The sequence below is a fragment of the Gossypium hirsutum genome, chromosome A02, assembly GCF_007990345.1.
Source record: "Gossypium hirsutum isolate 1008001.06 chromosome A02, Gossypium_hirsutum_v2.1, whole genome shotgun sequence".
Classification (NCBI taxonomy): domain Eukaryota; kingdom Viridiplantae; phylum Streptophyta; class Magnoliopsida; order Malvales; family Malvaceae; genus Gossypium; species Gossypium hirsutum.
The window spans coordinates 87,264,043-87,275,815 of NC_053425.1; the positions used below are offsets into that span (position 1 = coordinate 87,264,043).

At 34.5% G+C, this 11,773-nt stretch overlaps 1 protein-coding gene across 1 annotated transcript; it reads right to left on the reverse strand.

The window, feature by feature from the left end:
• Positions 1 to 376: 376 nt before the first annotated feature.
• Positions 377 to 1,883, reverse strand: LOC107951909 (60S ribosomal protein L37-3). The gene is made up of 4 exons (XM_016887093.2): positions 1,608 to 1,883; positions 1,392 to 1,527; positions 748 to 849; positions 377 to 598 (listed from the first exon to the last, which is right to left on the reverse strand). The coding sequence occupies exons 1-4, from the start codon at positions 1,608 to 1,610 to the stop codon at positions 552 to 554; spliced, it is 288 nt and encodes a 95-aa protein (XP_016742582.1). The 5' UTR covers positions 1,611 to 1,883; the 3' UTR covers positions 377 to 551.
• Between the last annotated feature and the right edge of the window lie 9,890 nt (positions 1,884 to 11,773).

The window sequence follows — 11,773 nt, forward strand, 5'->3', positions numbered from 1 at the left end:
TTTTACAGTTATATGTAAATATTTATCCATAAAAATTAAGAAAACTTGTTATTACACATATTATAGCTAAATATTTAAATACATTAAATATTTGAATTTAATAAGTTTTACATTTTTAATAGATTATTTGCATAAAAAGTAAACAAATTCAAAGAAAGATTTGTATCTGTTGCAGATAATCACTATAATATTCAAATCAGAATATTATTATACAAATTTAGAAAAATAAATGAGAAAAAGGATTAAAAATCCGAACCTGCATTACCGTCTATCTAAAAGGAAATCATGAACCCGTTTCTGATCCATTGATTTAAGGGCATCTTAAACGAAACAAGAACATTGATCAAGTTAAAAAAAAAAAAAGACAATGAAGAAATTAAGGGTCAAACATTAGCTCCAATAATTGTTCAAAATTTAAGACAGCTACATTCAAATAGAAACTAAATAACTAAAGCATCCAATGGAACATAATTTCACTCTTCATCACTAAATGTTTCCTCATAAACATGGCTTCATCCAAAACAAAACCTCATACCATTACAATTTGCCTTTTAAGCAAAAGCTGCTGCAACCTTCTTCCTTGGTGCTGCTTCAGTACCTATACATCACCCCCAATCGAAAATAAGAAAATTTTGAAAGAAAAAAAAAACCCAAAATTTCTTATAAGAACAGAAAATGTTCATACTTCATATGCAATGAAACTAAAATCAGAAAGCAATGAGCCTAAGGACATTAGCATTTTCCTACCTTCCCTGAAACCCGTCTTGAACCTGCGTGGAACGTGGCGAAGATACCTCATCCTACCAGTGCCAGTTGTCTTTCTTCGGATAGCCTTCACACTCCAGTTATCTGTGAGTCCCACAAGATTTAACAATTAACACATAATCACAATCCATGCACAAACATTCAGTATCCAATTTATAGCCTGGTCTACTTAGACTCAGGTTATATCTCCATAGCCATGTCCATGTGTGCGCATCGGACATGGCTATTTTAAGAAGAATTTACAGTCAGAGCAGCATTACAAATTCATACAAGCACATAATACCTCATGGCCATTTACCAATATAACAACATTTATTGTAGGATAAAACTAACAAAGACTGGAACGATAAAAGGTAACTACAAGTACTGCTATTCTTCTACAAATGAAGCAAAATTCAAAGCAGACCCCACTTTTTCATTATATTTAGGCAAATGAAGTTTTTAATCAGAATAAGCAAATTCAAGGGGAAACAAGCCAGAAAGATACAAACTCAGATACACGCTGCCAACAAAGAGAAAAATAGACCCAGAAAATCAATTAGCTAAACAACAGAAAACCCGATGCGGAAGGAGATTCAATGAACAAAAATAAAGCTTAAGAGGAGGAAGGGCAGCGGGCAGCTTACATGTCCTCTTACGGGCAGCGGGGAAAGCACAGGCAGAGCAACGGCTCTTCTGGAGGTGGAAGCTGCGGCGGCCACATCTGACGCAGAGCGTGTGGGTCTTGTTCCTTCGTTTACCAAAACTCCCAGTTCCCTTTCCCTGCAATTACCATAAATACGCACTTACATTACGAATATAATGAAAGAGATGAAGGGCAGAGAAGGAAGAGAGTGGTATACCATTGGAGGTAGAGAGGAGGAGAAACCCTAAGATATGGTGTTGAAGTAAGGAAGAAAGAGAGCGGCGGAGAAGAGATTGGGTTTTTATATTTGGGCCACTAAACCAAGATTCAACCAACTAACAACCCTTGTTTTTTTCTTTTTGAGGGTTGAGACGTGGCAGCCTTAGGACGGCTCGATTTTTTTTAAGAGAAGATGGATCATTTTTGTATGGAGGTGACATTAGGGATTTATTTTTTCCGAATATCCTATTTTACAAAAGAGAATTCACGAAACAACACTTTTTCTAAAATTATTTGTTAAAAAGAGGGTTTTAATGTGATTCCAAAAAAAAAAAAGGCTTTAATATGTGAAAGGTTTTTATATATTTTCTAAATTGAAAATTAAATTTTTATACTTTGATTTTGAGCATTGAATACATGTAATTTTTTATTAAAAAATTTTGGACTTTCGATTTAATTTTTTCATTAAAATTAACAATATTAAAAGTAAAATAACTTTTTTAGCTCTCAACATTTACAATTTTTTGTCAATTTGGTTCTTACCTTTTAAAAGTACATAAAAAATTAATTTTTTAAAAGTAAATTTTTTCATATTTTAAATAAAAAACATAAAAATTAAAAATTATATTTTAAAAATTATTAAAAAATTAAAAACTTTTTAAAATTCTAAAAAATAAATAAATATGATTTTAAAATTAAAAATTCAATATTCTCTAAACTAAGTCGAATCGAAACGACCAGTCAAATTGAGAACTAGTTCGGGTTTGTAACACCCCTCGCTCGTCTTGATCATCAGGCTAAGCTACAAAATGTTATAGTGCAAAACAAAACAGTTACAAACATTTAACGGGCAACTCAAGTAAAAAAAAACTTGATGATTTCAATCATATCAACTATTCAATACAATTTAAAACCTTTCACGAGTCTTATATGAGCATACATAAGCTCTAAAGTTGACTCAGGAACAAGTAAGAACCAAACTACAACATTTTCAAAAGTTCAGAACAACGTCATGATGTGAGGGGTTCCCTCATCACAACGTGACAAACTGACTCGGTCTCATTGCAACGACGAAGTTCTTCGTCACGACATGGCTTGAAGTCCATTTCTCGTCACAATATGCATTTCATGACTTCACGACATCACGATGTGATCTTTGATTTTTTTATGAAAATTAGGCCTTTTTTGTATTCATTTCAAACCATCATCTAATTCAACTCAAGGAAGCACTTAACACAACTTATACCTGCACAATTCATACCAACCACATACCATTTGAACATCATTCCATCATCTAAACCAATATATCACATTTAGCACCAATTTACATCAAAACTATTTATAACATTTTAAGCTATTCAACATTCACTTTCTCAAGTCAATCCATTCTTAATATATCCAACATTAAGAACCAAATAAACATAACACATCATGTTCTCTAGTATGCATACATATATCATTACCATTTATAATGTAAGTTCAATTCAAGTGAAGTTCTAGACAAAGTAAACATTATAAGATATTATGACACTTCTAAGTACATGTCACATATAACTGAACACGAAACGGTTTAAATGCTACCAAAATGGAAGATAGATAGTGTGAGCTCCAAAAAAGCCCGATTGTCACGCTCCGTGGTCAACAATCTATAAGTAAGCAAAGTCAACAGTAAGTATAACAAATATTAACAAATCCATATGAAATTTTAACTTAACTTACCTAAGCTTTATATCAGTTATTTAATAGAAACTCAAAGTTGCACAACATGGCAATTCTTTAGCATCCTTAAGCCTATTTATACAATTCAAAAAGCCATCAAGTAGTTCGCATGTTTGTACCATACGTCAAAGTGTTTAGATCACTTACATATACCAAATAGTACTATACCATTCCAACATATACAATGATACAAACATGTCAAATATGTTCCTTATTAGTTTTCCCAACCATTCCTTTATTAATTTGTCAACATCCTTGCCCGAAAAACTATTGTAAATTAATTTTATATGTAACACCCCATACCCGAGACCGTTGCCGGAGTCGGACACGAGGGGTTCACAGACTAAATTCGCTTACTATCGCAGTCCATTTTAAAATTTTCCAGGCAGTTGGCTAACTGCGACACTGTCACCTTAAAAATCATATCTTGAGTTTCACAACTCGAAAATCAGTTTCGTAATTTTTCCCTGAAACTAGACTCATATGCCCATCTACATATTTTTTTCTAGAATTTTTGGTCAGGCCAATTAGTACAGTTTATTAGTCAAAGTCTCCCATGTTACAGGGATCGACTACACTGACCTTTGCGCATTACGACTTGGATATCTCCCTACACAGAGCTTCAATACTGATGCTGTTTGTTTCTATAGAAACTAGACTCAGAGAGGAATCTATACATATATGGCATGACTCCTAATTATCTCTGGTTAATTTATAATGAATTTCCAAAGTCGGAACAGGAATCCAGAAACCGTTCTGGCCCTGTCTCACGAGAACCTGAATATCTCTTAACATACTGTCTATATGATCGTTTAGTTACTTTCCTATGAAAATAGATTCATCAAGGTTCGTTTACATAATTTATTCATTATTTAATTCCAATCCTACTATTTTTAGTGATTTTCCAAATCTACATCACTGCTGTTGCCAGCATCTGTCTTTAAGGTAGACTTTACCTATTTCATAGTTTCCATGATTCAACTAGCCCTTTTAGCATAAATAGCACAAATTATGATAGTGATTAACCATTCCATACCAAATGATTATAACATTATGCTCAAACATATATAAGCCATTTTCGCATGGCTATATACATTAACCAAAATATTCTTCCGCCACTAGTCTATTTTATACATGCCATAAGATAATCCAAAACATAGCAGTACCAAACAGTGGATAGTGATAGTGTGGCTAGTTGCTGACGATCCCCGAGCCTGTAGCTTCGCAATGAGATCTATAAAACAGAGGAAACAGAGTAAACAGAGTAAGCATTACAATGCTTAGTAAGTTTTAAGCAGTGTCAACAGATAACAGTCAAATTATAACATAGTTGTTCGTATTTTTATTTCACTCTTCCTTCGGGCACACCATCCCTTTACCGAATATGCACATCTCATCATATACAATAGGCAGATAAACTTTCACATAAAAGTGAGCTCATGTGACATAGATATATCGTATGATTTCACATCACCTCTCACACTGATCCGATGTCACATAATCATAGGAATAGTCTCATAGATTGCTCTCGTATGCATCACATAACTACCTTATGATTTAGTGCAAATCAAGCTCACATATAACTTGGAGTACATACCTGTTTAACCTTTCGCATTGAATATATTTATAAGCAATTCTTATTACGAAGTCTTACCCGGACATAATCTCCACACGAAGTTATCGGGTCTTACCCGGACAAAATTCCCACACGTAGTCATCGGGTCTTTAGAGCTCGGATATAGTACGACCACGAAGCTTACGGACATTAATCAGTGATAATATTCTCGCATAAAGCCTGCGGGGTTTTAACCCGGATATAGTACTGACACAAATGCCCTTCGGGACTTATCACATTTATGCACTTTCACATCCATCACGTTGGCCACTCGGCCCTGTCACATATATACACTTTCACATTCATCACATCGGCCATTAGGCCTTATCACATATATACACTTTCACATTCATCCCATCGGCCATTAGGCCTTATTACATATATACACTTTCACATTCATCGCATCGGCTATTAGGCCTTATCACATATATACACTTTCACATTCATCGCATCGGCTATTAGGCCTTATCACATATGTACACTTTCACATTCATCACATCGGCTATTAGGCCTTATCACACATATACACTTTCACATTCATCACATCGGCCATTAGGCCTTATCACACATATACACTTTCACATTCATCACATCGGCCATTAGGCCTTATCACATATATACACTGTCTTGGCTGAATCTACATCTATCATTTTCCAATATCACAATTTAGAATTCACGCATGGATTTAATCAATAGCTTATGAGCAACTAGAACAAGTTTATCAAGGTTTACAACACAATCTCAAATTCAGCACAAGCTGTTTTTCCTGAGCAATAGTCACTAAATCATTTATAACTGGAGCTACAAAACTCCAAATCACTTTCTGTTAATTTTTCCTGAATATAGACTCGTATATCTTCCATCCATAAAATTTCCAGAATTTTAGGTTTGGCCAATCAATACCAGATTTTTCTTAAAGTTTCCCCTGTTTCACTGTTTGACTAATCTGACCACTCTTCACTACGAATCAGATTTCTCATTTTACAGAATTCAAAATGTGTTGTATTTGATTTCATTTGAAATTAGACTCATTAAGGAGTCTAAGCATATAAATTTTATCTTATAACCATTTTTGTACAATTTATAATGATTTTCTAAAAACAGAACAGGGGATTTCGGAGTCATTCTGACACCGTCTCACACAACTTTAAATATCTCATTATCGGAAATTTCTTTGCTTACACGGTTTCTTTTATAAGAAACTAGACTCATTAAGCTTTAATTTCATGTCTCATTCAGCCTCTAATTCAAGTCCATAAATTTATGGTGATTTTCTAAAGTCACGTTACTGCTGCTGTCCGAAGCAGACTATTTCAAATTACCCTTAAATTCCCAAGCTCAAACACTTAAGAACTTACCATTTGAGCTTAGAACATATCATGGCCACATCATATCTTATTAAATCAACTCATCATGTCCTATTATAATTGAATTTACTCAACGTTTAAACACTTAAAACTTACAAAGGAATCAAACTCAAATACTTAAGAACTTACCTTGAATTTGATCGACTTAGTACAAATCGGCTATTCAACTACTTTCTCTTTTCCCCTATCCGAAGTTGGTGTCCTTTGTTCTTGAGCTAGATTTAAACAAATTCAAATCATTACTAATCCATAATTCATGCACCTTATTTCGGGTATATCAAAAATCATTCAACCAAGTATTCAAATATAGCTTAACACCAAATTCACATTCGGCACTCTATTAACGCAACATAACCATTTTCACCTTGTTAATACATAATCGGCAAGGTTAAATCCCATATACACAACTTAAGTCCATCCTTTAACAATCATAATTCACTATAAGGCCGAAAGCTACCTAAACATCACTCTCAAGTCTCTTTTTACCATTTAACAACCTTAAAGCTTACTTAATAGTCAATTTAAAATTAAAAAAACAACATCCAAAATTTAACACAATGCCACATAGCCGAATACCACTTTTAGTAATGAAATTCATCTTTAACACAAAATTACTAAGCCTCACTTAATAATTAACTATTTAGAACTCTCAAACATCAAATACTTCAAATTTTATGCAATCCACACCATAGCCGAAATGCTTAATATAAGAAATTGAGTTAAATTTGAGCTAAATTTAAGCTCCCAATCATAAACTAAACTTATAACTTTACACACTCAATAATTTTAACATTATCAAGTCCATCCAACACTTATCCAGCAACTTTTAACTTTAAAAACAAATCCCTAGCTCAAAAACACATGAACCGAACTTAATACGCCACTTAGACCAAAATTAGCAAATGGGTTTCGGCTAGATAAAGAAGTGAAGCTCGTATTCATCAAAATTTAACAAAATTACAATGAAATTACCTTAGAAATTGGCCTCCAAAAGACCGAACATTCCCAAAACACTTCCCCTTTTTCTTTCTTTAGTTTCGGCTAGAACCCAAAAACAATGAAGTCTCCCCTCCTTCCCTAGCTCACGGCACTTCAAGAAAAGAAAGAAGATGAAGACTTTCTCTTGCTTTCTTATTTTATTCCCCCTTTCTTTTAATTATTCTTTCTTCCATAATATAAAGCCATTAACTATTATCATGCTAAAATAAAATGCATATAATATCTATCAACTATCATTATGGCCGGCCACTAATTAAAAGTGGTCCATTTGACATGCAAGTCCCTCATGTCAATAACTCATGCATTATTTGGCCACTTTAAATTTCACCTATCACATTTTCAAGTCTTATCACATGGGTCCTTTCTTATAAATTAACACCGCCTTGATAAAAATCAAGGCACGAAATATTCGCACATACAAATTCCACATTCAATAAGCACAGAATATAACATCTGATTATTTTTGTGACTCGGTTTTGGGGTTCCAAAACCACTTTCGACTAGGGTCAAATTAGGGGTGTCACATTATATACTTAGGATTGGATTGGTCACATGAGCTATAACATATAAATTGAATAACTCAGGTCTGTTCACATAAGCTGAAGGTTAAGATTGTTCATATAAGTATTATTCGATGCTGCTCACTCAAGCATCGAGAATCTGCAACAACTATTGGATCTCAGCCATCGATAACTAAATCACTAACCAGTACCATGTCTGTATCATTTGGGTCTGCTCTCACAAGCTGTTGGTCATAATTATTATGCTAACTTTATTTGATGCTGCTTATTCAAGCCGTCGAGAATTCGCAACACATGTCGAATCTCAACTATTGATAAAGAAATCTATCATACCCCAAAAACGATGTGTAACACCACAAACCCGACCTAGACGTTATGGTCGAATTTGGAAATGTTACGTAAAATAGTTATAAATCTTTCGTTTTCTGAAAAACATCGTAAACATTTGTTATTTAAAAGCCCAATTTTATTCAAAAACTTTTGTCATACTTAATAGTTAAAACCATTAATTGTTTACATTTTCTAAATAAATCGAATAATTTGTAGCGAAAATTTTTAAGACGTTATATTTTGGAAAACCGAGTTTGTTTTCTCAAAAATTATTGGTTTTAGGAAAATAGTCATTTTATAGAACATCGTGCCAAAAATCCAGAATAAAAACCAAACAAAAATAACCCCAAATGTCCAAAGAGTCCAAAATTTACAAAACTCTCAAGCCAGAATTTAAAATAAGTCAAATTTAAAATAAACTAAGTTTACAAAAATATGGACATAACCGAGCTCTCGTCCCACCGACCCGCCTAAGTCTGAGGGTTACCTAGAATTATCAGACAAACAGAAAGTGAGTCTTCATGACTTAGTGTATAACCTATAAGAAAATAGAGTTTCAAATTTAATTACATGGCAGAACATATACAGACATACATCTTATATAGAATCAAAATCATATTATAGTAGTACAGATGTAGATACATATAATCCTATCCCCATCCTCTACACACCAGCTCTGACCATCCCAACATAACATGTGGGGTATAGCACATCCACCCAACCCTGCACACAGCTTGGTGTCTTTACGACACTTTTCAAAAAAATTGCAGCAATGCTGCCAGTATAATGACGTGATATCGCCTCACACAGAACACTTCCTCCACATAATATATGTCTCACCCCATAATCAGATACAATAGAGTTAATAGATACCAGAACTTACACCTCATACATGCTCATAAAACAAACATAGAACATGCTTTATACATAACAAATCAAACATAAAACATGCTTTATACATAACAAATCATACATATTGTATCACTCTACATGAGCATCAGACACGTTATACATGTAATTACGTCAAATTTATACTAACATATTATCAAATTTCGTGTTTTATAGCTTATATAATCACATACCGTCCCCACGGAAGGCCTATAGTTGACCGGGACTACATGTACAACCCTAAGGAAATATTTTGAATTTTGGGCTCACACCACCGTGTGGCCAACATGGCCCAAATTGCCATCCATGTATGGCGCACACGATTTGGCACACGACCCACACACGCCCGTGTGGCCCACACGACCTAAAATAGCCTAGACTGTGTGTCATACACGACCGTGTGTCGCACACGGCCGTGTGGTGTTGACAGACCCCAATTTCGACTTTCGTCATTCGCTGTTTTTTAGGTTTCTCATTACATACTTGATTCAATTCTGACACAAGCAACTACGAAACCTTCAGTACCTAAAATCGACAATTAATGCTCAAATTAGCTACGATTCCTCAATTAAACCAAAATCATCCACTTAGTCACAATGAACATTAATACTTTACTAAGTCGAAACTCGAAAACCCAAGTGATCAAACACTTACCCAAACTTCTAGAATAATTCCTAACACTACTAATCCACAAGGGGGAGTTTCGGTCCTCATGATTTTTCGTTGTTCACAAACCCAAGAATATAATCAAAAAAAATGATAATAAAACCGATTCCACAACAAACCTTAAAATTACCCCTAAACTAAACGAACCCAAATAAACTTTACTTACTTGACCGCAAGAAAAAAAAACAAATAAGTCCAAGCCATAGCAATCCAATCTAGTAAAAAGATGTTAGAATTGAAGAAGGCAAAAAAGGAAGGAACTAAAAAAAACGTCAGAGGGAAATTTGCAGAGAAACAAAATGTGGGAAAAAGATGGAATTTTGGAAAACAATTTAATTAAAAAATAAAAATAAAATAAATTTCAAGATAATACTCTCAACTCCCCACTACCTTCACAACCAACCAAATCTCACAAAATTCGACCCACTAATCATTATCCAACCACCACAGAATTTCAATTCCACCAAACCTCTACTATACACACATAAAAGGAAAAATTACTGTCATTCGTCTACATGGGGATTCAAACTCAAGATCTCAGGACAAGTTAACACCTTACCACTTGAACCAATAGGCTCAATCTGACATGAGTTGATCAAAAATATAATATAAGCCAAACACTTAAGGATAAAGCTAGGAAAAAAATAATTGAATTTCCAAAGAAATGCAACTTGAACCCAAAACCTCAGACACAGAATTAAGGCACTTAACCACTGATATAAATACTTAATTATTAAAAAATTTAACCAATCACACATACGAATTTTAGGGTGTTACAACTCTACCCCCTAAAAAAATTTTAACCTCGAAATTACTTGATTCAAACAGATGCAGAAATTGTTGATGAATCGAGTCTTCAAGTTCCCATGTGGCTTTCTCAATGCCATGATTCCACCACAGAACTTTCACTAATGGAATAGATTTCCTCCTTAAGACCATAACATTTCAATCCAAAATTTGAATCAGCTCCTTCTTAAATGTCAAATCTGGTCCAACCTCAATCTCCTAGATTGAAATAATATGAGATGGGTTTGACCGATACCGCTTCGACATAGAGGCGTGAAACACATTGTGGATACAGTCTAACTCTAAAGGTAGCTCTAACTGATAAGCAATTGGTCCCACACTTTCAGAATTCGATACAGCCCAATGAACCTAGGGCTCAACTTACCCTTACGTTCAAACTGTAAAACCTTCTTCTATGGAGATACTTTACATAATACATAATCATCCATAGAGTACTCAATGTCCCTTCTTTTCAGATCTATACTGTCTATTAGAAGCAGCCTTACGATGATCCCGAATCAGTCTAACTTTATCCTCAGTTTCAAAAACCAACTTAGGACCCAAAACTCGTCAGTTACCCAACTTAGTCTTACACAATAGAGTACGACACTTATGACCATACAAAGCCTCGTAAGGTGTTATCTAAATACTAGATTGAAAACTGTTATTGTAGGCAAACTCAGCTAATGGCAAAAAATCCTCCCAACTACCTCGAAAATCAATCACACAACTTCGGAGCATATTTTTAGTATTTGAATTACCCTCTCAGATTGACCATCTGTCTGAGGATGGGACGCAGTACTAAAATCCAACCTTGAACCCAAAGCCTCATGAAGTTTCCTCCAAAATTGAAAAGTGGAGCGAGGATTTCTATTAGAAATAATCGAGACCGGTACCCCAAGAAGTCTCACGATCTCTGAAACATATAACTTGGACAACTTTTAAAGAGAGTAATCTGTCTGAACAGGAATGAAGTGGGGAGACTTGGTCAACTAATCCACAATGATCTACACAAAATCCTTTTTAGTAAGTGTTAAGGGCAACCCACTAATGAAGTCCATAGTCATACGCTCCCATTTCCATAAGGGAATCTTAACTGGTTGAAGCAAACTTGACGGCAACTGGTGCTCAGCCTTAACTTATTGGTACGTTAGACAACGAGAAACAAAATCAGTTACCTCCCATTTCAAACCAGGCCACCAGTACAATTCGCGGAGATCCCGATACATCTTATTCCCACTAGGATACATAACTAAGGACTACTATGTGCTTA